At 31.8% G+C, this 27,592-nt stretch overlaps 2 protein-coding genes across 3 annotated transcripts in view; one reads left to right on the top strand and one right to left on the bottom strand.

Moving 5' to 3' along the window:
* Window positions 1-1,274: 1,274 nt before the first annotated feature.
* LOC111694838 (uncharacterized) lies at window positions 1,275-17,824 on the bottom strand. The gene is made up of 25 exons (XM_023463870.1): window positions 17,731-17,824; window positions 16,999-17,039; window positions 16,914-16,936; window positions 16,030-16,143; window positions 15,844-15,935; window positions 15,261-15,366; window positions 14,804-14,849; window positions 14,568-14,625; window positions 14,431-14,460; window positions 13,933-13,999; window positions 13,372-13,413; window positions 10,194-10,253; window positions 9,712-9,770; window positions 8,109-8,153; window positions 7,739-7,799; window positions 7,296-7,393; window positions 6,013-6,218; window positions 5,705-5,789; window positions 5,606-5,619; window positions 5,499-5,549; window positions 4,522-4,604; window positions 3,893-3,986; window positions 3,173-3,192; window positions 2,585-2,639; window positions 1,275-1,409 (listed from the first exon to the last, which is right to left on the bottom strand). Exons 1-25 carry the CDS (start codon window positions 17,792-17,794, stop codon window positions 1,353-1,355), a joined length of 1,671 nt encoding a protein of 556 aa, XP_023319638.1. The 5' UTR covers window positions 17,795-17,824; the 3' UTR covers window positions 1,275-1,352.
* LOC111694840 (golgin subfamily A member 6-like protein 22) overlaps window positions 11,994-27,592 on the top strand; it is a 31,539-nt gene continuing 15,940 nt past the window's right edge. Inside the window, exon 1 of one of the 2 annotated variants that reach the window (XM_023463873.1) lies at window positions 11,994-12,070. The gene's annotated coding sequence lies outside the window, so the exon portion shown is untranslated. Of the gene's footprint in view, window positions 12,071-22,130; window positions 22,264-27,592 lie in introns of those variants that run through there. The other variant, XM_023463872.1, reaches the window with a different exon arrangement.

The following is a 27,592-nucleotide window of genomic DNA, read 5'->3' as shown; positions in this document are numbered from 1 at the left end:
AGTAATTAATTCTCTTTCTATGTTAATTGGGTCTGTTTACACTGAAAAATTATTGTGTCTCATGTTCATTGAACTATTTTAAGTCATATCTTCATTATAAAGTCGTCTTCATATTCCATATTTAGAAGAGTTATTTCATTTTCTTTTAATTCTGTAACAAATATTTTGATGTTTACATTAGCTTTGGAACCCAGCTTTGCCTTTGAGATCTATAAGCAATGTTTGAAAACTAAAAACTGAGTTTTGCTTTGACAAGAAACATGACAGTTGGTGAATAGTTTGTAATTTGTTAAGTTGTTTGATATCAAATATGATGATAAGAAATACTAAATGGCAGTAATAAGATAGTAAAATTGATTTCAAACAAATATATATTTGAGTAAAAGATTTGTTTGATGAAATAAACTGCAACTCCATGATACTGTACTAGTTATTTAAAACTAATACAGTATCATGGAAGAAGACATTGAAAACTATTCACCAACTGTCATATTTACATACAGGGTGTCCCACGAAACATGACAATAGCAAGACGACTTGGAAGTCGTCTTTGGTATTTGAATTTATTTGTGACATTTAGTCTTCTATCTACTTTAACATGTGTGATTCTTGAAACAATTATCACATAATTCTCCTAGCCCTGGCATTTCCAAAAAGTGGTCTGCGTTTTTTGTGCTTTCAATATTACCGGAGATATAAAGAGTTTGGTTCAGATTTCAATTTTGTTAAATAAAAGCAAAATTGTCGAAATCTGAACGAAATTCTTCATATCTCGGGCAATATTGAAAGCACTAAAAAGGCAGACCACATTTTGGAAATGGCAGGACAAGGGAAATTTTGTGATTATTATTTCTAGAAATTTACTTATAAAATTAGGTTGACAAATAAACGCAGCAAATTATATCAAAAATCAAGACGACATTCAAGTCATGTTTCGTGGGACACCCTGTATCAGACGAAATTCTTACGGATTACAGCTTTCTCAGCACTACACTACACTAAATCAAAGAATTATTTTTAAAAGACGATATCGAATTCGTCACTGAATTCCCATGTTTATTGGGACACCCTGTGTATAGATGTATTTATGTAGCTAGTTCTATATGCAGATGTAAAAAAACAACATCAATGTATATGTATATAAATAACTTGATCTCATAATTAGGTTTCCTCACAGAATTCTTTACTTTGATGCAATTTAAATACTTTTTTAAGGTATTTTAATTTTAAACACAAAGTTTTTGTTTCTTATCTTGCTTTTATTCTAAGAAGACTTTAATTGTATTAACATGTATTCTAAAAAAGAAAGAAAAAAGTTATGAAATGGCAACGACGGGTTTTGAAAAAAAAATTCAAAACTTTAATTTTTTCAGATTTCCCTCTTCTCTGTCACTCCAGGGGAACAGATCCTATAAAAAATAATATTATTTAAATATTTTTTGAATGAAAACTAATATAGACATATTTAATATATACAAATATATATATATATATACATATTTATATATATATATATATACTCTTTACAAAAGGACGTGTTTTTAAAAAGAAGTTTTAATAAGGACGACAAATGTTGTTACTTGTTACTTATAAAAATATTTATTGAAAAGTTAGAATAGAAAGTAAAAAAAATAGAAAAAAAACAATTGCTTAGTTTGAATAACTCAAATATTATTATTTAAGATACCGAGTTTCAATAATTTGAAGAACGTATCCGGTTGAATAAATGCTGCGTAAAGAAAACTGACTTCTAATCAAGGTATTAATGCAAGGAAAGTTAATTATACTCTGCGTACATATTGAAACCAGTTCTCTCTGGGCGGAATTTGTAAACAAGAATATATCGATGCATCAGTGTTCGTCTAGTATACGAGGAGGATAAAAGCATTTAATTTTGATAATTTTGAAAATTCACAAAATAGTTTCCATATATGACCAGAATATTTCATTGATTATTTATGTGAAGATGGATTCCATGTCAGGCTGTGACATCCGTCTTGTGTTTACTTTTCCGCCATAAGACAGTACACTTGTCAACCATTAACTATAGGCTCCGTGTAAAGTCGTCTTTAACTTAGATCCCCTCTCGGAGACACCAAAACCAAACCAAAAATGTTAACCCCCTTTTTCTTTGTTCTCCCTGTCGGAGTATAAACAACCTCGCATTGTGAATCCATTTTCAAAAATTAAACAAAGAATATTTTTATAAAAAGAATTAGTGACTTTCGTTAATAATCAATTGTCATTTTATTTCAGAAGTTTAAAACGTCTTTTAGTACTGTTCAACAATAGTTTACCCCTTTTTCATCTGCCATTAGATCGTTAGGATTTTTTCATTATAAACATTTATTATAACATTGTTAAAGTTATCTATACATGTATTTTTTTCAGGAAATACAGAAAATTCTTTGTTATCGATTTTTTTGAGAAGGGGGTTCATTGTCTTTTTATCTTGAGTATCTTGCTATATATCCGTCAACAACACTGCAGTACAAAAATTGCGAACACATTTGAAATAACTTTCCTTGCATTATTACCTTGCTTCTAATCATGTCGCTGAACTCTCATGTCTGTATAATTGTACCTGTAATGTGTGGCTTTCAGTGGTGTTATTCATCGCTAGCTTTTCAAAAACAGACCTAAACATTCAGTAGGCATATCAGAAATCAGAATAGAGTATAAAGACGACATTGAAAATTGTTAGTAATAACTTTTTTGCAATTTTTGCAGTTTCAATTTTTTTACAATGCTCTTTAGTCGTTTTAGTAATTATTTGAGTAAACACAAAAAAATCGGCCCAATGAAATGGTTCAGCCGTTTTGACGTACGCTTATTAAACACAAACAGACAGACAACACCAATTTATATTATAGAAATATTAAAGGGACTGCATAAGCGTAATCCAATATTGCAAAAATGGCAATGCCCAATTTACAGTGCCCTTGAATCAAAAATGTGGAAGATATCGTCATTTATCTGACTCTGGAGGTTTTTTAATTGCTTTTTATAAACAAGAAATGTGAAAGTCACTTTCAAACACAAATTAACCATTTCAAGAAACCAAATTATGTATATCTCATTCAGACTTGACCGGGATACCGTTGTCATCGTTGCATGGAGGGTCACTTACGCTTACAGTCCCTTTAACGATTTAGAAATGTTAAATATTTACCTGGATTCACTTTGATTCACCTAGACAATCAATATTTATATGTTTTAGCTTCAACGTTTTATTAAGTTTCATATTCTGCGTAAGTTTTACGTAGGATGATCATATCGGTGACACATCAATAGGACCAAATAGATTATCAAGTACAATAGGTGGCAACAGAGAAATTAACGAATTATACACTACTTCACAAGTGTCAAATATAACAAGGAAAACGAAATTTTCTCAAATTAGTTGACATGTTTCCCAAGATTAAATAAAAAAGTGTAAAAACAGAAACTAAAGAACACATAAAATTGCACTTATTTTACTGTAAGATAAGCACTTTATTCTAAAATTATCACTATTATTGATGATTTTGTCGGACACAAAAACTGAATTGACACTTGTGACGACAGAATACAACTGTACTGAGAGTGTACAAATTCTACGTTGCCATCTATTGTACTATACTCTGTTTGAATAGGACTAGTAGTCGAATGATATACTCAAAAGAACAAGAACGTCCTATTGGACAAATATTTGCTCAATGGAACTATTTTTTCATTTTTTTAAACCACCCTGTATCAAATTTGAAATATTTTTTCACAACAAAAAAATGTGATTTTAGGGTTAGGTTAGGGTACAAGCGCTGGTGTTCCCCATTAGTTCATTTAAACAAAATTAACTTCTCCATAATTTAATAATTTCATATTTAATCTGGAACATCTAAATACTAATTTCCTCGAAGTGGAATAAATCTTTAAACTGAACCACAGAAGACGCTGAACTGGGTTGGGCTGGAATCTGCAGATTAGTAGAGGACAGAGCAAACAGACTAAAAAAATAAATAAATAAATGATCGATATACATTCGTCGTCACATGTAGCATTACAATGAAGACGACTTTCGAGTTTGATTTATATCAAACTTTTAAACAGCATGGATACACATAAAAATGGAAACAAAGAGAAGATTTCTAATAAAAAATCTTTTCTTTATATTACTTGTAAACTTGTAATTCGAAAAAATCTCGTTAGCAATTAAAACTTTAATAAAAAGTCGTCTTTTTATTGAAACATTGCAGACCACTGTATGAAAAAATGGCTAAATGGAAATTTGAATACAAAAAGCATAAGCGGATGAATCCGTGAATAACGACATACATGAATAAATAAATGTATAAATAAGGGAGTGAATAAATTAATAAATAAATGAGTAAATGAATGCATAAATTAATAAATAAATGAATAGGTGCATGCATAAATAAATGAGTGAATAGATGAATAAATAAATGAATGAAAAAATAAATGAGTGAATAAATTAATAAATAAATGAATAAAGATGAAATTATTAAATGAATAAAATCATACCTAATCATAGAATCAAGTACAAGATTATTTTGTCCCTTCTTATTGTTTTTATCTCGTATTTCTACAAGATCTTCTAGAATTTCCTGAAAATAATATTTTGTTTAAATTATAAGTTTATCATATCAATTGACAGATATGTTATATGTTATTTATAAAAACTGAATCATATGAAGTAAATATTGTGAACATAAAAAGGCTTTAAAAACAAAATTTATCATAAATATATAATATCATTAATATGATAATTCGGTGCATAGGCGATTATACGAATATAATGAAGACGACTTTTTTATTTAAGTTTTAATTGTTAACATGCTTTTTTCGAATTACATGTGTACACGTAATTAAAGGAAAGCTGTTAATTGACAGCTTCTTTTTGTTTCTATGTTTTTGCGTATTCATGCTGTTTAATATGCAGGGTGTCCCACGAAACATGACAGTATGCAGGACGACTTGAATGTCGTCTTGATTTTTGATATAATTTGCTGCGTTTATTTGTCAATCTAATTTTAGAAGTAAATTTCTAGAGATAATAATCACAAAATTTCCCTTGTCCTGCCATTTCCAAAATGTGGTCTGCCTTTTTTGTGCTTTCAATATTGCCCGAGATATGAAGAAATTTCGTTCAGATTTCGACAATTTTGCTTTTATTTAACAAAATTGAAATCTGAACCAAACTCTTTATATCTCCGGTAATATTGAAAGCACAAAAAACGCAGACCACTTTTTGGAAATGCCAGGGCTATGAGAATTATGTGATAATTGTTTCAAGAATCATACATGTTAAAGTAGATAGAAGACTAAATGTCACAAATAAATTCAAATACCAAAGAGCCTATTGTCATGTTTCGTGGGACACCCTGTACCTTGATTTGAATCAAAATTGAAATCGAAAGTCGTCTTCATTATATTGATATAATCTCCTAACATTTGAAAATATCAGAACATTTAAAAAAATTATTTAATGATTAATTTACCTTTGCCTCCTGCTTGTCATGTGGAGAAAGTATGGTTTGCAGATTCTTTTTCTAAAAAAGTTATTTTTATTTAAATTCATTTTATATTTATTAAATTCATTTTTTACCTTACGCCTTCGATCTTCAAAACAGACAAAATTATAGTAATTTTTTATCAACTTTTACATTGAAAACTTTATGTATTGTTTTATATTTTATTATTGTCCCTAATGAATCCATATTTAGAGAATGAAGTGTTCTGTATTGATTGTAACCACAGAAAGGAATATCTAAAGTTTTCCCGTCGTCTTTCTACAAAATAAAAAAATATTGCGGCATTGATCAAACCAATATGACGGAGTACGCCATTTTGAGTTGTTATAACATTTTATTCTAATAACAAGTAGGATTTGGAAAGAGTAAGGTTTAGTTCAAATTTCAAAAATAAAATAAAATTTGTTTTTACAGAAAAATACTTTTGAAATTTTTGAAAATAAATATCTTTAGATTAGATAATGAGTATAAAAATTTAGACCTTCTTAGATTTTCTTTTTAAAGAGTCCACACTGAATGTGGGCCGGGGCTTTTCCGTTTTATTCTTCTTCTTTCTCTTTCCAGAATCTAGGTCAGCTGTTGTCAGGATTTCCGGGATGTCCTCCATCTTGTTTTCCTCTTCATTCACCAACAGAATTTGATCACTACACGAGTCTTGTGTGGCAAGTGACTCAAGCTCACGTAGCCCTAAATATATAAAATTTTAAAAGTTTCAACAATTCTTTTTGGATCATTCTTTAAAATAAACTAACACTGTAATTGTATCTTTAAAGAACTGTAAACGTACTTTTTTAATTGAATCTGATTTGAAAGAGTTACTGGGCCGCTTCACACTAGTACAATTAAGCCAACAATAAGGTAGATATGGTCTTTTTCTGTTTTGAGCAGATTGAAATTTTCTTCAATTTCATTACCTTATTCACTGCTGCAAATATACTGATAGTACTTTATACAAAACAATTTTTAAAAAGGGGGTTGCTTAAAATTACGTCTACAACAGCTCTTTAAAGAATGCTAGAAAATATTCTTAAATGTTCAAGTAATTATTCCTTTTTAAAGGGAACTGAACAGTCGTCACAAATTCTAATTATCCGATATCTCTCTATCTGTGAACCCCAATTTGATATTTAAAACTCAAAATTCTGTAATATCAACGTTGCTGGCTGTGTTTTGGGATTAGAGTGTTCAGATCCTATAAATGGATTATGACGTATATACCACATTATTCTCGCTAGAAGATGATGATGTACTGTCCTGTTTTGCCGTCTGAAAGCTTTATTTAAACTGTATGCAGCTTACTCTATGCTGTCTGAAATTTGGGGCGGTGTTTCAAATAAACCGCGCGGAGTTTTCAGTTAGATCTGGTACTTTTTATAACAAGAGAAGAAGAAATTTACGTCCTCAGAGCTGTAAGCGTAATTTCAAATGACCCTCCGTTTAGAGAGGTAAATACCAGATACCATTGAATCCTGTATCTGATCAGCGATCAATTATATGGTGGATAATATCGTATATTTTTATTTTGAAAATTATTTTATTTTGTTTATTCTGCATGGCAAGTCAAAATTTGTGAAGAAACCATGAAATTGGAAATAATTAGTTTAAAAACATAAACTTGAATATACTTGATCAGACAAAGCTTTAAAGGGCACCATTGAAATTCGGGAATTGCCATCTTAACATCAAGGGTTACTTAAAATTACGCAAACAGTCCCTTTAAGGAGTCTCGTGAAGTTACATATGATGATTCCTCTAAATAATTACCATCTCCCTGAGAATGAATAGTATCTGCTTCTGTGTTCTGAGCATTTAGCTCCTCGTTTACAGATACTTGCTTTTCAACGATTTCCTTGAAAAAATTCCTAAAAAAAATAATCATTATTCGTTATAAACTTTAGAAACATTAACCAGTGTCTGAATTTAATGAATTTAACCCGCGTCTCAAATCCACCAAAAACCAGTTTCAATTGAGCGCCGGCTTAAATCTTATAAAATTTGACACAATTTAAAGTGGAACCAACCATATTTGAACCGCGGCTTAAATTTAAGCCGCGGCTCAAATTCTTTAAATTCGGCCTTTGAGTAAACCTGGATTTAGCGTCTATTTCCGCCCGATATTTGCCCAATTAAGCGAAGACTAGTGAATGTTATTAGGAGAAAGACAACAAAGTTAAAAAATACAGAGAACAGATCTTTCTTAAAAATACCTAATTTTTGTATCATCGTCAATATTCATTCTGTTGATTTTCCCTTCAGCCCTTTCCTTATCTAAAAGTAATGGATAATGATTTCCTAATTCCTATATCTTTACAACCTGATGGTGTACACTTTTTATATTCAAAGCTTTGACTAGCAGAATGCATAATTTGAAATATTTAATCTTCAGATTATTAAATTTGAGTTTGTGGCAAAAACTCAGTTCCTTTACAGAACTCATAATTGCATTTCAATTTCAGGTAACATTCAAAATTTACATTTTTTCTACAGCGTCATGCATGTTGAAAGGACTAGAAAATTTGTGTTTGAAGAAAATTTTATATTAATATTCTAAAAATGGTATAAATTTTTGTATTTTACCTGACTTGATCTCCATTTCTTTTTTCACCTCTGCGGTTATAATTTCTAAATATTTATATTTAGATTGAGATGAAGAAACGATTTAGGTTTTTTTGAACAAACATTTTATGAAAGGTTCGGACTCAAAACTTTCAATTAACCTTTGTATTTACAACATGTTTAAGTCTGTTTATTACGACTTACTGGTCCTTTATTTGGGGGAAATATCGCATTAACAACACGTTTTCTACGTTAAATTATGATTAGCATCAAATACAGCAACTGTGCAGTGTATACAGTACACTTTAAAATACAGCAACTGTGCAGTGTATACAGTAAACTGTAAAATACAGCAACTGTGCAGTGTAAACAGTACACTGTAAAATACAGCAACTGTGCAGTGTATACAGTACACTGTAAAATACAGCAACTGTGCAGTGTATACAGTACACTGTAAAATACAGCAACTGTGCAGTGTAAACAGTAAACTGTAAAATACAGCAACTGTGCAGTGTAAACAGTACACTGTAAAATACAGCAACTGTACAGTGTATACAGTACACTGTAAAATACAGCAACTGTGCAGTGTATACAGTAAACTGTAAAATACAGCAACTGTGCAGTTTATACAGTACACTGTAAAATACAGCAACTGTGCAGTTTATACAGTACACTGTAAAATACAGCAACTGTACAGTGTATACAGTACACTGTAAAATACAGCAACTGTGCAGTGTATACAGTACACTGTAAAATACAGCAACTGTGCAGTGTATACAGTACACTGTAAAATACAGCAACTGTACAGTGTATACAGTACACTGCAAAATACAGCAACTGTACAGTGTATACAGTACACTGTAAAATACAGCAACTGTGCAGTGTAAACAGTACACTGTAAAATACAGCAACTGTGCAGTGTATACAGTACACTGTAAAATACAGCAACTGTGCAGTGTAAACAGTAAACTGTAAAATACAGCAACTGTACAGTGTATACAGTACACTGTAAAATACAGCAACTGTGCAGTGTATACAGTACACTGTAAAAAACAGCAACTGTGCAATATAAAATATACACGGAGCTTGATTAGTTAATTTGGTTGCAAAGATCTAGAGATTAGAAAATCAGAGTCTGGCATAGGCTCAATGCCACATTAAGCGTTTTATAACCCCGGACCGCTTTATATCCCTGGACCGTTTTATAACCCAGTGCCGTTTTATAACCCCAGGCCGTTTTATAACCCCGGGTTGTTTATAACCCCGGGTCGTTTATTACCCAGGGTCGTTTATAACCCAGGGTCATTTTAGTCACGGGCCGTTTTAAAACCAAGGGCGGCCGTTTTATAAGCCAGGGTCGTTTAATAACCCCGAACCGTTGTATAACCCCGGGCTGTTTTATAACCCCGGACCGTTTTATAACCCGGTGCCGTTTTATAGCCAAGGGCCGTTTTATAACCCAAGGTCGTTTTAGTCACGGGCCGGGCCGCTTTTTGAAGTCACACCCTATGATTTGACTGAGAGATGTTTATGGCTCTTAGGAAAAACTTTAAGCGGTTCTTTTTGACAATAGCAAAAAATAAAATATGAAGTTGAAGAAAAAATATAATTTTGAAAGTCTAACCTAATCTATCATAAAGATGCTGCTGCGATGAGGATTCGTCAATAGCAACTATTTCCCCACTAAAAAAAAGTTAAAAGGATTGTTTTAAAAATTTCAAAATTCGTCATCAACTTGTGACGACTATAATTTCCGTTCGCACTATGCGCAAACTTAATCTATAGATGGCTAACTTAACTGTACAATTCAAAGTTTATCTTGTTGCATGCCATAACAAAAATGTTAGTACAATCGAACCCAGAACTTCGAAGACATCAAAAGAATTTTTAAAATGTCGTCTTGACAATTTTTCAATGGGCTTTATATTATAAGAAGAATAATACAAATTTTGTGCCAAATATTTAATAGTTTTGCTCATTGAAACTCTATTATTCTTTAAACATATATATGTCTTCATATTATTTTTTTTAATTAGGTCCCAGGGAGTTTAACTCATTTTATTACGTATTCAAAACTAAAGCTAAAACCTGCGTGTTTTAACATACCTGATTACAATGGGTTCATCTGTAGGTTTGGATTGATAATTCATTTCTTCTATCTCTCTTCTATAAAGAAATTAAGGCTTTGTGTAGTATTCTCGCACTACTAAACTTATGCAATAAATTAGCAAACTTAATTGGCACTTTGATGAGATTTTACTTTAAGTTATCTTACTTGTTTTATCTATCATCTGTGCAACCTGATGACATTGCAGATCGGGTTATTCCTATCACTCGGGCCTAACCCTCATGCGCCGTCAATATCTTTGCAACCTGGCATTACTATACTTCAGCTATCTCCAACATAGAGAGTAAGCCTTATATAATTGTATGCACGTGCAATTATTAACACCCAAAGTAATAAACTCATTCTTACAACGTCATTACATTTATTTACATATTCATAAATGCATATATAACATCACATAAAGATATTTACTGGTACAATTATTAGCTTTGATCCCTCTCTATTTCTGAGGTTTCTCAGCTTGACGTTTAAGCACTTTCTCAGTTAGGTTACCAAGTCTAAAGTGCATGACTGATATAGCTTTCAGTCCGTCTATCAACTTTATATCTTTATTATTACAGGTATGCTGGTCAACCCGCTCCTGCATAATCTGGAGCAGATCCCAAACCTGATTAGACAGCCTGTCCCTGACCTCTATCATAGTTGGGTCAGGCTGTACAGCCTGTGCTCCTGCTCTAAAGCCTTCCCTGTGTCCCATACATCAACGTTAGGGACAACAGTATGCTGGTTTAGCCAGCCTCAGAGAGCTCGTGTCCCCAAGAGGCGGGGACATCATACTCCTTAACTCCCGGTTCAGTTCTTCTAAGTCTTGGATTACTTCCCGGAGTATATGCGGAATATCTTCCACCTTCTCATCCTCATCTTCATCCTCTACAACCTCCTCAGCTACATCTTCATCCTCCGAGGCAGGAACGGTGACAATTGGAGTGTCCCCACTGATAAGAGGAGTGAGGTCAGCTGGATCAACTTCATCTTCATCCAGCTCCACTTCTTCAATGTAGGCGGGGTTCGGTATGATAACGGGAACCCGGTTCATCTTCTTCTAACTGTCAGCTCATCTTGAAAGATTCCATCTGTATGCTGTCTGTGCGCTGTATATAGCACAGGTCCCGGAGCGGTAATGTGCAGGAGACTTGTGTCTACTCTGCTACGGCTCGGGATGTACTGACTCCTGGCATTCCGTTGAATTCAAGGGACTGTTCACTCATATTAGAACAATCCGAAATACAACATTTGCCACAATCTCTGATTTTCTAATCCGCAAAACTGTGCTACCCAATTTTGTTATAATCTCCAAGATTATAAATTCTAACAATATTTTCTATCAAAATAACTGTTTGGCTCCTACTAGAGATGAGATAAATGACAGAGAGGATTCTCATGAGATATTCAGCATCGATGGAGATCATTTCCTTTTGTTACACTGGACAATCAAGAATCAAGAAAATTTTATTTAGTTTACAGATATATATGTTTTGTATTCATTGTACATGTTTTCTCCCTTCCCCTCCTATTCTATCTTTATAATCTCTGAATTACAATTGAATTCATTCTTAACAGTTTCTACTTTCACAAGCCCTTTATTTTTATCATCATTGTGCAATATGCATATTCTAGAACATTCTGAATTTATAAATTGAGTTTATCTTTACAACTTCTACCTTCTCAAGCCCTATATTTTTATCATCATTGTGAAATATGCATGTTCTCAAACATTCTCTCCCTTACAAGTCATGAAATATGTCCTAGTTTTTCATCATAATTATGCAATACCAGGCCGTATAAAAAGGCCACCTTTTCGTAGTAGATTCAGTCTGGGGTTCACAGGCAGAACTACTACTACTCTTCTAACCAGGTCTCTCTATATATTTATATTCCCCTAAACCCTCCCTCTCTAAAATCTCTTGTTTTTAAGTTAACATTCTTATGCATCTTTTATACTTGTGAAATTTTCATTAAAAACTGGGCTAGTTTTTAAACATATGTATTTTTATGCATCTTTTATACTTGTAAATTGTCCTAAAATACTGAGCTCGTTTTGAACTTATATATTTTTATGCACCTTTTATACTTGTTCGAATTTTATCAAATTTTTAACTTGTAAATATTATATGTCAATAAATCAAACCTTAAATTCCTGTTATTCAATTCTGCGAGCACACTGTTAAATATTAGAAGTCTTATAAATTTCATCAAAAGGTTTAATTGATACTTAGACTGAAATCTATCAATTTTTAAATTATTTGTTTTGATTCCAAATATTCGAAATAACATTACAATTTAATATTTCAAAACATAAAATCTGTTAGATCAAGAACTTAAGTTTAAAATATTAATGGTTTACACCATCAGGTTGCAAAGATATAAGGATTAGAAAATTTGAGTCTGTGGCAAAGACTAAATTTCTTTAACTACAATGTGAATCCTAACCCAGAACACTGTAGAATATGAAGACGACATTAAAGCAATACTGAAGTGCATTTAATGTTGTTACAAAGCAAAAAGTATTTTTAAAGTCATAACTTGAGTTTTAAAAGTTGACATAGCTTTCTGGTTCTGACTGTAGAACAAACAAACAAAATGTGAAGAATTTTTCACATTTTTTTCAATTTAAAATAAGTCAGTGTTCAGAAAAATTGCTGAAGGCATTGTCTAATTGTTTTTATTAAAGGGGCTGAATGCAAAAAATGAAAGTGGGTATAGCCTAAAAAATAGAATTGTATTTGAAATTAATCGATACTAATTTTACTTCTATCTGTTGCATATTAAAGGAGAAAATGGCTATTCCACTCAGATCGTTAATACATCCTTTAACTTTTTGCGAAAACTCCCTTTAAGTCAACAAAAAAGTTCTTATATTCTAATAATCGTAATTTCAAAATGTGTTGGGTTTTTAAAAAAAATTCCCTAACATAAAGTTTGAAAATATTTATATCTAAATTTAAAAATCACATTTTATCGCACTTTTTAATACTTAAAAAAGGAACTGAACAACTGCCTCAAGCTATAATTTTCTGATCATCATTGCCTCCTTTGATATATCAAAATATGAATTTGTTCTAATAGTCAAAGTTTGAAATGTCAGCAGGTTGCAAGGATATTATGAAAAGAAAATTAGAATAAGATATACAAAAAATTATTTAAAAAAGTATTAACCTTAGTTGGAGCATATCCTTAATTAGCTTATCTGCTTGATTTCTAAAATAGAGAGAAATACATACTTTTCAAGAAAAATCTTTTATGTAAAAATCTTTCTTGATTACGAAATCTCGAATTAAAATGGTATTTTTTGCACAATTATTAATTTCATTTCTAACATATTATGTATTTTAATTTATTAAAATTAAAAATCAAAATTAAATATTAATAAAAAAATACCATTCATTTAGTATCTATGGGGACAGATTAGCAGTATTGTTTGAAGGTTTTTTTTAGCTTTGAAACGAAAATTATATTTTTTTACTTACGTACATCAGAAATCATAATAAATTTATTTTTTATTTTAACCAGGAAAATAATATTTGATATTTTACCTGACACAAATATTATAATTGCTGGATTAAATATTTGATATTTTACCTGACACAAATATTATAATTGCTGGATTAAATATTTGATATTTTACCTGACACAAATATTATAATTGCTGGATTAAATATTTGATATTTTACCTGACACAAATATTATAATTGCCGGATTAAATATTTGATATTTTACCTGACACAAATATTATAATTGCTGGATTCGTTTAGATCCGAAGTTCCAAAATCCGGTGGAATATCGTCTTACAATTTAAATCTTTAACTTACAATTTCGCGAAATAAGAAATGCGAAAATTTTGCGAAAAAGCAAATGCGAAACTTTGGGGGGGGGGGAATGCAAAAATTATTAATTATGATAATAAAACTTCTAATGCTGAGCTTTGAGCAGAGAATTCCATAAGTTTTTTTGCGCAATTAATTGTTGCAGCTACTCACAACCTTTCATTTCAATAAAAATATAAAAAAAAAATTTGTTGCATCGTTTTCGCTTAATTCATTTTCGCAAAATTTCGCGAATAAAATTACGAAAACCGAACGAAGTTTTCGTTCACTGGAAACCCTATACGTTAGAATGAAAAACAAATATTTTCATAAAGATTTCTGATTAAATTAGGACGAAACTGTTGCAAAATCATTTTAGGTTTTTAAGTGTTTTGCGTTTAAGATTTAAAACCTATGAAAAAAGGTGTTGATTCCTTTGAATCTGAAACATTTAAATGTTACTTTAATTTTTATTTAGATTTATCATTATTATTATTATTATTATTATTATTATTATTATTATCATTATTTATTACTACTATAAAATACCTAGCTCCGTACTATTTTCAATAGTATCATAAGAAGAATCGTCTGCACTGTTATCTGACTAAAAGTATCAAAAATTTCTTATTAGAAAATTTGCGAAAAAAACAGATGATTGGATAAAATTATGAATCTTAAGTTTATGATTTACAATTTATGATATTTTCTGTAAAGAAAAATTAAGTCAATTTTTGCTGATATTTCTTTTAATTTTATAATTTATAAATTTCAAACAACTTTACCTTGTAAGGTAAAAAGTCGTCCCAGGCTAAGGAATCATAAGACGACCTTAAAAACAAAACAAAAAAGTTTATTTTAAAGCTATTTTTTTCAAAGTTCACGATATCACTGTTAGGAATAAATCATAAATATTTATATTCCTAACGTTTAAACAAAAAACACAATGTCTTAGACCTATATGAGATTCAAACCATGAATTTTATCAGGGTTAAATATCAGGAGGCTGCAAAGATAAAGGGATTAGAAAAAAAGTTTCTTCAAAATAGGTAGAGAAAATAAAACGCGGCGGTTTTTCGTTTTTTTTCAATGCTTTCACTAATAAAAGCAATTTATACAATTTCAACTGATTTAATACTTTTTTGGAAAATGAAAATCTAAATGTGCAATAGTCTGGGGACCATCACTTCAGTGTTTTCGACCCTAAGTTGCGTAAGTTTGGCGTAAAAGTCCAAATTATACCTTTTACTTTTTTCATCGAGTAGAGATAAAGGTCCTGGTACACCTGGTACTCCTGGTACTCCAGGTACTCCTAGTACTGGACCAGAACCTGATTCTCCGGATATATCTAAACACAGGTAAAACCTGTTAAGAGATTATAGATGACCATTCGTAGAGTGGCTGGCATCATATAGGCAAAACGATTTTAAATTTTAAATTTAAAATTTTGATTTAATTTAAATTTTAAAATGGTTTTCTTTGTGTAATCAAGAATAACAGAGATATACATGTTTAAATTTGATAATTGACAATTTTCAATTGTGGTTTTCTTCATCAAGCGAATTACAACTGTTCTACCAAATAACTGTGGAATAGGAAGACGACTTTTTAAATTAAGTTATGATATTAAATGAACATGGGACACAACAATTGTTTGCAGGGTGCACAGACCATTTTACTTAATAAGTAATTTTTAATTTAGGATTACAACTATATTCTGCCTAACAACATCTAGTACATTTAAAGATTGCTTAAATGTCGACTTCCTATTTTTTCTAGAACTCACTGTAGGAAAACATTAAAATTTTATGAATTATAAAACTACCTATTCCAACTTGAACGGCCTCCTCGACAGTTTCAAAAATTGGAGAAAAAATAAAAACATCTTTTCCACTTCCAGCTTTCTCATCTTCCAAACTAGATTTAATTTCAGGATTAAAAATTGCAAATGTCATCTCTCCCGAACTGATTCATAGAATTTTGATTTGATTCAATTAATAAGATGGCTTACCCCTTTATCTTTGCTCGTCTCACCAGAGGAATCTGTCGATCTGGTTGTTTACGAATCCGATTTCCTGTTCGTCGTCTTCGTTTTTCATGTCGTCTCTCCTTGTGCTCGGGAAAACTATACGCGGCATTTGTGATATTTGCAAAATTATGAACAATAAAGCCAACTAAAAATCCGTCTATGTCGTCTTTGGTCATTGAACAAATTTTATTTTAAATGGCAAAATATTTATGGAGTTGAGAAGAGATTTAAGGTACTGTAAGCATTATGTCATGTGACCGTCCATGCAAACATGTATAATGCTCTTCGAAAGCTTTGTCTGATCAAGTATTAATTAGACAAATGTTTTTTTTTATTTAAACAGAGGCTGATTTAAAAAAATTTGAGCCGCGACTCAAATATGGTTGGTTCCACTTAAAATTATATTCAATATTTCAAGATTTAAGCCGTCGCTCAATTGAAACCGGCTTTGTGGGAGATTTGAGACGCGGCTTCAAGTCATAAAATTCTGACACTGGTTGCTTTAATTCATGGTTTCTCTGCATTGTTTCTTGAATAAGAAACAATGGAGAAATGCACAGAAATAAACACAGTATATTCCACAGTTCTGAACAAATCAAGGTTTCAAGGGCACCGTTGTAAATCAGACATTGCTGCCTTTTTTATGGAGGGACGCTTGCAGTCTCATTTAAAACTCTTCTCGATAAATTCTAATTTTGAATGCATGCCCTCACACGAGCCAGATATAGTATTGTATTTCTTAATACCCAATGTATTCAATACCGTGCAGCTGTGCAGCTAAATGGAAATTATGAATTGATAATTCCGTTCAAGTGCAGTTGCAATTCTCATCAGAACCAGATAAACATTCTCTCACTAAAGCTTGCCTAACTGTCGAACCGGTGCTCTCCTGAAATAATATCTAACTTATAATTTTTTTCTCTCCAATTTTAATAATATTATTTTTCTAACCTTTGTTACAAAATATAGATGATATCCCTCAGACCGTCTGACTTGAAAAATATGAAATTACCAAAAAAAATTCTATAAGAATGTGAAAACGCAAAACGGTTTTATTTATGCATATTAAAGTTATTTAAATAATTTAAGTAGTTAAGAAAGTTTAAAATAAATCAAAAATCTAAAATTTAACACTACAACATGCGGTTTTTTAAATCAGTAGAATATTGAAAGATTTGTGTTAATAAATGATAATACAGTGGTTTCCAGGGGAGGTTTTCAAGCCTTAACGGCCTCTAAAATTTGTGACAGAAACAATCTCAAGGAATAATAATTGTCTTAAACATTTTTTTAAAAGTGAATATTTGCAAATTATCTTTTTTCCATCTCATTATCTGAGTTCGTTTCCCTTATGTCCATTTGACAGTCCAAATTTTTATTTTGAATAATCTTTTTGTTTGTTTATTTTCTTGTGGTTTTAACAATTTTTTTCATTTTTTTATCGATTTTGATGGTTATTATATCATTAGAACTGACGAGGGTCAACCCAGACCGAAATATATTTGCAATAAATGTGGAACTAACATAAACTTTTTTTTACTCTACGAACTCTACAGAGGTTTGGTCCATCACCATCACCGAATTTTAAATGGGATATACATATATAAGCCCCCCCCCCTCCCCTCCTGGACAAATCCCTGTATACGCCCCTGGTTAAACTTTTATGGGTCAAATTAAACTTACCAAGATTCCAATGAGAATAAGCACTTAAGAATCTGAGGAGAACTTTCAATGATATTTTTTGCATTTTAAAAATCTAAAAGAAAGAGAAAACTTTTTGTTTAATTTGACTGGAGAAAATAACATTACAGCAAAAACTGCCAGAAAAAAAATAATTCTCGGATTCACTTTAGCTCAAGGTTATAATGCAAGGAAAGTTGTTTCAGAGGTGTACGCATCTTTTGTACTACAGTCTCTGGGCGGGAATGTAAACACAAGACGTATATGGAAGCCTGACATAGGAATTATCTTTCACATAAAAAATCAATGAAATATTCTGGTCAAAGGAATTATGTGAATTATCAAAATTATCAAAGTTAAATGCTTTTAACCTCCTCAGATTCTTATATACGAACACTGATGCATCTTTTCTTGTTTACAAATTCCGCCCAGAGAGAACTGGTTTCAATATGTATTCAGAGTATACGCAACTGCAATTAACTTTCCTTGCATTATAACCTTGCTTCAGATTAACAAAAGCGCATCACTTTAGTTTTTCCAAGAATTTTTACGAATTTACAACCTTGTGACTCCATAAGCTTTTATTTTGTAACAAGAGTGACTCTAGCAAAAAAGCATTTAGAATGTACATTAGGCTATAGTGGGGTTTGTTTGGTCAAAATATGAGATGTTAATTTAGTAAAAAGGTTTTTCTCTCACCAGCCTCCGGTTCACATTTAGTTGTTTAAAAATCATCAAACCAAAATTTTTTTTACACTTTTTTGAAAATGACCCATTTCTATATCCATCTTTCAAAAGTGAATTTTTTATCATATATGAAAGTATTCACACAGCACAATAGACCCAGCTTTGGAAAATGCAATTTAATTTGGACAACTTCAATTTAACTAAAATTCTTAAGCAGTATCGAAGAATGTATACGCAGTCAGCTGATCACCACATGCTAAATCAAGTTGAGGAAAATTAGGTTCATTGAGTATAAAAACACTAACAAGAAAAATGAAGAAAGCATGCAGAGGGAGGTTTAAACGTTTCAAACATTCTATATCTTAAAGTTAGTGACATATAAATCATTTATCATATTTGTTGTTTCTTTTTCTCATTACTGAATGTTTGTTAAAAATTAACAAAAGTTTATTTGTAAAATTATTGTTACAGAAACTTTATTAATGTTAAGAAAAACTTCTGAAAAAATTTTTTTCAAGAAAATGAATAAAAATAACAACCTTGTATTAAGCAAAACTTTTTTTTCTTTAAAACTATTAGTGTATTAAAGCATGATTTTGGATATAATTCAACTTCTAACTTTTATATTTCTATCTTTAAATATTTCAACCTGTATACTGTACTATCTGTAATTGTCATCAAATCAAATCAAATCAAGCATAGGCCGTCCAATAAATACATAAAGGCCGTCCAATAAAATGAGATATGAGTTTCCCAAGCCTTTAGATACTTCATTTTCAATAAGTTAAGAACATTTATGATTTTTCCCATATATTGTTACCAATACATACATACATTAGTTTGTTAATAGGATAGATGGATAGATATAAATCTAGATACTGTCACTGTACCTGTACTGTCACTGTACCTGTACTGTCACTGTACCTGTACTGTCACTGTACCTGTACTGTCACTGTACCTGTACTGTCACTGTACCTTTACTGTCACTGTACCTGTACTGTCACTGTACCTGTACTGTCACTGTACCTGTACTGTCACTGTACCTGTACTGTCACTGTACCTGTACTGTCACTGTACCTGTACTGTCACTGTACCTGTACTGTCACTGTACCTTTACTGTCACTGTACCTGTACTGTCACTGTACCTGTACTGTCACTGTACCTATACTGTCACTGTACCTGTACTGTCACTGTACCTGTACTGTCACTGTACCTCACGTGTCACTGTACCTGTACTGTCAATGTACCTGTACTGTCACTGTACCTGTACTGTCACTGTACCTGTACTGCCACTGTACCTGTACTGCCACTGTACCTGTACTGTCACTCTACCTGTACTGTCACTGTAACTGTACTTTCCCTGTACTTACTTTCAATCTAATAAACCTGTATCAATGTAAGTGTACTGTCACTATACATATTATGTCGATCACTTAAGGAATAATAGTTTACCGTAGTTTTTAAAGATTTCAATTATGTCGTGTTCTTTATTTATTTCATTTATACAATCCTTTACTTAAATAATCCTCTTTTTAAATATTTATGTAAGTTATGTTTGGTAACTAATTTTTCTGTGCACAATTTTGAAACAAAGACAAAATATTGGTTTTTGAATCTTTTTGACTGAAAGTAAACTATGAATTGTGTAGTTTCTCGAATTTAGATATTGCAGATTAAGATGAAGTAAGAAAACTGGAGGTTCATGCCTTTCAGCCTCAACAGCTGATCCAGGGCCGCGGGGAGGGGCGAGGGGGGATTTTATGGAAAAGGGAGAAAGAGGGCAATGGGGGTAATGAATTAGGGGCAAAATAAGGTCAAAAAGTACAATAATACACAAAAATCTTTTTTATAAATAAATATAAAATATATTTCAGTGGTTTTGATATTCAGCCTTTAAACGTTAGGATATCAGATATCGTACAGTGATGACCAGAAAACTATGAAATAGGAATTAGGAAGACGATTTAATCGCAAGACTTGAGTGTATTTTATCTTATCACAGAGCAAATAGTTTTACTTGTAAAATCACTAATGTATGTTTACACTGCACAATTGCTATGTCCAATGCTGACTGTTTAAAGTCAGAAATTGAGTCTAAAAGTCGTTTTCCTAGTTCAGAGTTTTCGGTTATCACTGAGTGATAATCGATAATCACTGAGTGATAACCGATAATCACTGAGTGATAACCGAGAGAGAAGAAACATCCCTGTTTCCTGCTAGAATAGAAAGTAGAATTACTTCTGTTTACTGCTACAATAGAGAGTAAAATTATCCCAATTTACTGCTAAAATAGAAAGCAGAAATACCCCTGTTTACTGCTAGAATAGAGAGTAGAAATACCCCTGTTTACTGCTAGAATAGAGAGTAGAAATACCCCTGTTTACTGCTAGAATAGAGAGTAGAATCACTTCTGTTTACTGCCAGAATAGAGAGTAAAAGCATCCCTGTTTAATGTGAGGATAAATAGTGTAAGCACCCCTGTGTACTGCTAGAATCGAGAGTAAAAACATCCCAATTTACTGCTAGAATATAGAGAAGAGATACCCCTGTTTAATGCTAAAATAAAGAGTAGAAGCACCCCTCTTTACTAGTAGCATGAGAGTACAAACACCCCTGTTTACTGCTAGAATAGAGAGTAGAAAAATCCTTGTTAACTTTAGAATAAAGTGCCTAAACACTCCTGTTTACTGCTAGAATATAGAGTATGCGCACTCCTGTTTATTGCTAGAATAGAGAGTAGAAACATCCCTGTTTACTGCTGGAATAGAGAGTAGAAACATCCTCGTTTATTGATAGAATAGAGAGTAGAAACACCCCTGTTTACTGCTGGAATATAGAGTAGAAACATCCCTGTTTACTTCTAGAATAGAGAAAAAGCACCCCTCTTTACTGCTAGCATGAGAGTACAAACACCCCTGTTTACTGCTAGAATAGAGAGTAGAAAAACCCTTGTTAACTTTTAGAATAGAGAGCCACTCCTGTTTACTGTTAGAATATAGAGTATAAGCACCCCTGTTTACTGCTAGAATAGAGAGTAGAAACACCCGTGTTTACTGCTAGAATAGAGAGTAGAAACATTCCTGTTTACTGCTAGAATAGAGAGTAGAAACACCCGTGTTTACTGCTGGAATAGAGGGTAGAAACATTCCTGTTTACTGCTGGAATAGAGAGTAGAAAAATTCCTGTTTACTGCTGGAATAGAGAGTAGAAACATCCCTGTTTACTACTGGAATAGAGAGTAGAAACATCCCTGTTTACTGCTAGAATAGAGAGTAGATAAGCACCCCTGTTTACTGCTAGAATAGAGAGTAGAAACACCCGTGTTTACTGCTGGAATAGAGGGTAGAAACATTCCTGTTTACTGCTGGAATAGAGAGTAGAAAAATTCCTGTTTACTGCTGGAATAGAGAGTAGAAACATCCCTGTTTACTGCTGGAATAGAGAGTAGAAACATCCCTGTTTACTGCTGGAATAGAGAGTAGAAACATCCCTGTTTACTGCTGGATAAGAGAGTAATAACATCCCTGTTTACTGCTGGGTTAGAGAGTAGAAACATCCCTGTTTACTGCTGGAATAGAGAGTAGAAACATCCCTGTTTACTGCTGGATAAGAGAGTAGAAACATCTCTGTTTACTGCTGGGTTAGACAGTAGAAACATCCCTGTTTACTGCTGGGTTAGAGAGTAGAAACATCCCTGTTTGATCGGAGTAATTTCAAGTTAGTACAGCGCAACCTGTGACCAGGGAAGCATAGTGTGATAGATAGATAGTTTGTGACCTTGCCCTGCTACTGTATAAGGGTTCTTTAGTTATAGACTCACTAAACCAATTTAAACATTGGATTTTTGAGGTGAGATTTTTGATCTTTTATACGTGCGTCATTTGTATATGTGTCCTCTTTTGCTTTGAAATCTTTTTCATTGGTTTTAAGGACATATCTAGCAAAACTTATCATCTCTACATTACACCTTTGATTCAGTAAAATGTGCGTTAAAATGTTAAAATACAATTAAAAAAGAATATTTTTTTTTACCTATGGAGGTTTAATTAAGATTTATTTATTTTATGAAAACAAAATATTGCAAATCAAAAAGTAATCATAAGTATTCTCCCCATTTTATTAAGAAATGCTTTTAGAAATTAAAACCAACAAAGGGCTTGTGATTTAATCTTAATTTAAAAATATTTCTTCAAGTGATTAAATATATTAAATATATGTCAAATGCATATAAAGCATTGCAAAAATGTTAAAATTTGCATTGCTATTTGGCAAAAAACATCGATCATTATTGCCCTCAAGGTCTAACTGATAAAAATGGGTCAGTTATTGCGATTTTGTTTCAGAATTCGGGGTATTTTGTGTTTTTTTTTGTTTCAATGAACAATTCCTTTAGACAACAAGGTTACTCATAAAGGATACGACTTCAGAGACGACTGTACAGAATTTATTGTCTGTTTCCTTATATTCAGCTAGGATTCTTTGTTTCTTTGCTAAATCATTAAATAAGAAGGTAAAGGACTTAATTTAATCTTATACTTTGTGGGTAACCCTGGGTAAATTCTATTAGAACTGCTACGTGACCTGTCAAATAACATGTCATTATTGAGCAGGTTTGACATGTAATTGTACAATAAAAACAGGTCTTTTATTCTCCATTGCTGTAAGCTATCATGGTATAAATACACATATATATATATGTCCTGCGGGAAATGGGATTGGGTTAGATTAGAGTTTTAGATTTGTTTTCTAAATTATTTTTTTAAATGGGATCTTCTGAATTAATATTATTATGTATGTCTCAAGATAGATAATTGAATTCGGTATTTTTGAAAAAAATTCTTTTCTATTGTCAAAGCCCTATAACTCGCATCAGGTCCGTAGCCAGGATTTTCCCAAGGGGGTGGAAAGAGGAGTGTTGTAGCATGAGCTTCCCTGCATAGCAAATTTTCGGAATTTTGGTATAAAAACGAGTAATTTTTGCTTGAATTTTATGTCATGTAAATATCTTAATTTTTCAAGAGAAGATTATACCAAGCAAATTATTTTAAATAGGGTGGGGTTACATATATAAGGATACCATATAATTTGTGTTAGGTAGGGATGCATTGGAACAAGTGTCCTTAGATTGAGAAACCTATAAAATCAACCTAAAAATCATAGTTAAAAATTGTTTTGTAATTGTAATAAATTTATACGGATTTTTTTTTTTTTAAAGAATATCATGAAATTAGTAGAATAGCATGTATGAAGTGGTGTATTGCCACTTCTGAAAATGGCACTTTAAACCTTTTTTTGTAAGTCGAAAATCAACGAATAAAATCAGGAAAATTTAAGAAATTATCTTTTTTTCTTGAAGCTTAGTAATGTAAAACGAAAACGTTGAAAACCCTGTAAATTATTTCAAATGTAGATTTAGAGTTTTGAGAATTACTTAATTAACCTTCAAGGCTTGAAACTGAAATTTGAACAGGAAAATGGAAAAATGTAAAAGGTTAAAAAGGACCAAGGTTATATTTAAGGAAAAAGGGTAAAAAGCCATATACCCGCACACAGCCATATTATGAAATCCCTTTTAGCAGCTTTTGTAAAAAAATTAAAAGTTAGGGCAGAGGATTTTCTAAATTATGATCATATTTTAATGACGAAACAAAAGTGCGTTGAAATCACCATCAAACCCTTTCACCCCCACCCCCTTTAACGTCTTCTCCCTGTTTACTGCTGGGTTAGAGAGTAGAAACATCCCTGTTTACTGCTGGATAAGAGAGTAGAAACATCCCTGTTTACTGCTGGGTTAGCTTCAGATTAACAAAAGCGCATCACTTTAGTTTTTTATTCTGCAGTAAATATATTAATTAATACACCACGTCAACACCTTCCTTCTCTATCAAAGTTTTTTTTTAGTTTTTCTTTTACAATAAATCCTATAGTTGTGACTTTAAACCTATATGCTGCTCGCTTCTTATTGGTGTTATCGAGCCTGCGACCTAAAGAAAATCATTTTATGTAATTTCAAGTGACCCTGATCAATAATGTGGAAGATTTTTAAGATTTCAATCCCATTTTCCTTTCTGTTTTCCCGCAGTAGAACTGCGCAAGTCACTTTTGTGGAGAAACCACATTTGAAAATAATCAGTTTTTCAAATTATAAACATAGATATCTACTTCATATTTGATCAAACAATATATAGTTCTTATAAACTTAGATAGAATCAAGGTACTAATGAAAAGAAAGTTATTTTAGATGTGTACGCATTTTTTTGTACTGCAGTGTACTGTCTTTGGGCGGAAATGCAAACACAAGTCGGATGTCACAGCCTCACATGGAATCCATTTTCACAAAAATAATCTATGAAATATTCCTATGACAGGAAACTATTATTTGAATTTTCAAACTTATCAAAATTAAATCCTTTTAGCCTCCTCGGATACTATACAAACACTGATGCATCTATTCTTGTTTACAAATTCCGCCCAGAGAGAACTGGTTTCAATATGTACGCAGAGTATATGCAACCGCAATAAACTTTCCTTGTATTAGTACCTTGGATTGAATCTTCTATCAAATCTTCTCTGTGGGAAGAAGGTTTCCGTTAAACCTCTTCTCTGACATTTTATCTTTGCTGAAATCCCCCTAAACCTGACTTTTATATTTCCTCTTTACCCCCCCCCCCTCCTACCTCTCCCCCTTTCCTTCCCCTCCCCACCCCACTACATCCTTTTCCCATGGCGTTTTTATCAATTTTCTAACGTCTAATTAAGCTCTAACTCAATAATTATTTTTAAACTTATATGTCTCAGACATGGTACATTTCATCTTAAATTTGTGGACTATTATTTGGACTATTACGGGGACTATAATATGGATTAAAATTGGGCCTATAATTATGAGGACTGTTTATGGTCGGAACACCCAAAAAGATGTTATTTGTGCATCTGGATTAAAAACTGTCAAACATATCTATCTTTATACCTATCTATAAAAAATCTATTTATCTTTCTAAAAATCTATCTATATATCTATCTGCATATCTATCTATATATTTATCTATCTATATATCTATAAATCTGTCTATCTATATATCTATAAATCTATCTATCTATCTATCTATCTATCTATCTATCTATCTATCTATCTATCTATCTATCTATCTATCTATCTATCTATCTATCTATCTATCTATCTATTAGAAACTCTGGTTTATCTCCCTAAACGTAGACAATGTGACCCATGCAATATATCTATAGACATGTATATATATATGAAGCAGTAATCTCTGTTTGTCAGTTTGTTTGTATGCCCGATCATAACTCATGAACCGATTTGCTGTTTAGATCTCCAAGCAAAGCTGGGTTCCCAAGGCAATGCGCAAATCGATCTCATTTGATGTATACTTCGTTTACCACATGTCCTTTTCGGGCCTATAGTAAACAAAGAAAGAAAGAACTAATTTTTTTTATCGGACCAGTTGATGAGGCAGATTCTCTAAATAAATGCGTGGTCTGTTTGGTGGCTTGTTTGGATGAAAACGATTGGATCCATATTTTTGCAGGACCTTAAATCACCTGTACATGAATATGAGATGATGATGGACGGTCAGATAGTGTAGATTTGACCACCAGCATATTATTTGTTTTTAAACAGATAACTCTGCGAAATATAAGATTGTTTTATTTAATTACAGAAACAAAATATTGTAAATGGTATTTAATTGCAAGATGCACGATGCGCCCTGGTAGCTTAGGTTTGAATATTTGACTAAAACCATTAATAAACCTGTTGAAAAATCAGAAAATGGAAATTCAGGAAAATCTTGTCAGATGTGCTTTTCATTTAGTAAATTTTCACAATATTTAATAACTAAATGGTAATTAGTAAAAATATTGCATGACAAAATAAGAAAATGTGAAGAAATCAAGTTTGTCTCTTTTACAATTAAAAATCTAGTATCTAATGATAAACTTCCAAAATTTTACAATTCTGCCGCCTTTCTCTGTGCGCCCCCCCCCGTCCTCCACTCTCCAGGTGCCTTTGTGCAAATTATCCTAATTGCGAAGTTTTCTCGACTATCCTGTATTAAATGATATAGTGAGTGGAACTATACAAACTCTATATATTTATATAACTTAACTCTCAAACATCCTGTGTTTTGTTACAACAACCTAGGATACCCCCCNGGGCGAGGGGGGGTATTATTTCAATGTTTTGTTAAAACATATATTATCTAATTCAGCCCACAGCAAATATAACAAGTTATCCAACGCACATTCTTAAACCTTGTAATTTTGGACCTGCTATGCGCGCGAGCGTTCTAACTTTGAAACCCAAAATATTTGCGCGCGCTACAAAAGAGGATTGACATATTAAAAGGTTTTCTTAATGCCCCCTGTTAATACTTAAAATACCAATACCATGTTTTCTCCTATTTCTTATAACAACAAATAAGTTAAATTGATTTTTAAATCAAATACATGGATTTTCCCCAAATGCTGAAGATACAGATGTACACAATACACATGTACATTGTACAACATTCAATGTTTAAATTCAATATTGTACATTTTCAACAAACTTTTTTTTATTTTTTCATTTTTTTGAAAAACTAATTATTAAGTTATGACAAGGAAATCTAATTTTAGCTTTAAAAAATGTCCTAAAATTACTTGCCCTCTTTCCTTGACCCCCTTTTGGGGATTTATTTTTTCTATAACTTTTTAATCATGTATCCCTGTCAAAACAGTGTACACATATGCATATTCTAAAGTAACAAGTGTAAAACAAAACATATTTATAGATAGATAGATAGAAGCAACTATTATATACTTAAAGGAAGGATGGTTATTTGGTAAAAATAGTAACAGGAATATACACTAAAACAGAATAAAATTAAAAATAGAGATAACCACGGGAATATGAAAAAAGAAATTATGAACGGGAATATAAAAGGAAATGGAATTTGAGTACATTGTAGTAATTTGAATAGAGATGATAACAGGAATTAGAAATAGAATAGGCATTGAGTTGATAAGTAGAAATAGGAAATAGGAAATAGGAAATAGGAAGAGAAATGTCAATTGATATTAAAATTGCTGTTGGAAACGAAATTGGAATTTAAATTTTGATGATAATAATGATAGTAATAATATTAGATGGATTAAGGGACAGGGGGGGGGGAGGGGA

The sequence above is a fragment of the Eurytemora carolleeae genome, unplaced genomic scaffold, assembly GCF_000591075.1.
Source record: "Eurytemora carolleeae unplaced genomic scaffold, Eaff_2.0 scaffold67, whole genome shotgun sequence".
Classification (NCBI taxonomy): domain Eukaryota; kingdom Metazoa; phylum Arthropoda; class Copepoda; order Calanoida; family Temoridae; genus Eurytemora; species Eurytemora carolleeae.
This window is presented reverse-complemented; position numbering and strand designations above follow the sequence as displayed.

Bases quoted from the DNA above. Each gene is read 5' to 3' on its own strand.
- LOC111694838 (XM_023463870.1), bottom strand. From the start codon at position 17,794: ATGCAAAAAATATCATTGAAAGTTCTCCTCAGATTCTTAAGTGCTTAT. The intron at 14,850-15,260 runs GTATAATTTGGA...TTTGTTTTTAAG, and splicing joins CTCGATGAAAAAAGTAAAAG to GTCGTCTTATGATTCCTTAG. The intron at 10,254-13,371 runs GTTAATACTTTT...ATTTCTTTATAG, and splicing joins AAGGATATGCTCCAACTAAG to AAGAGAGATAGAAGAAATGA.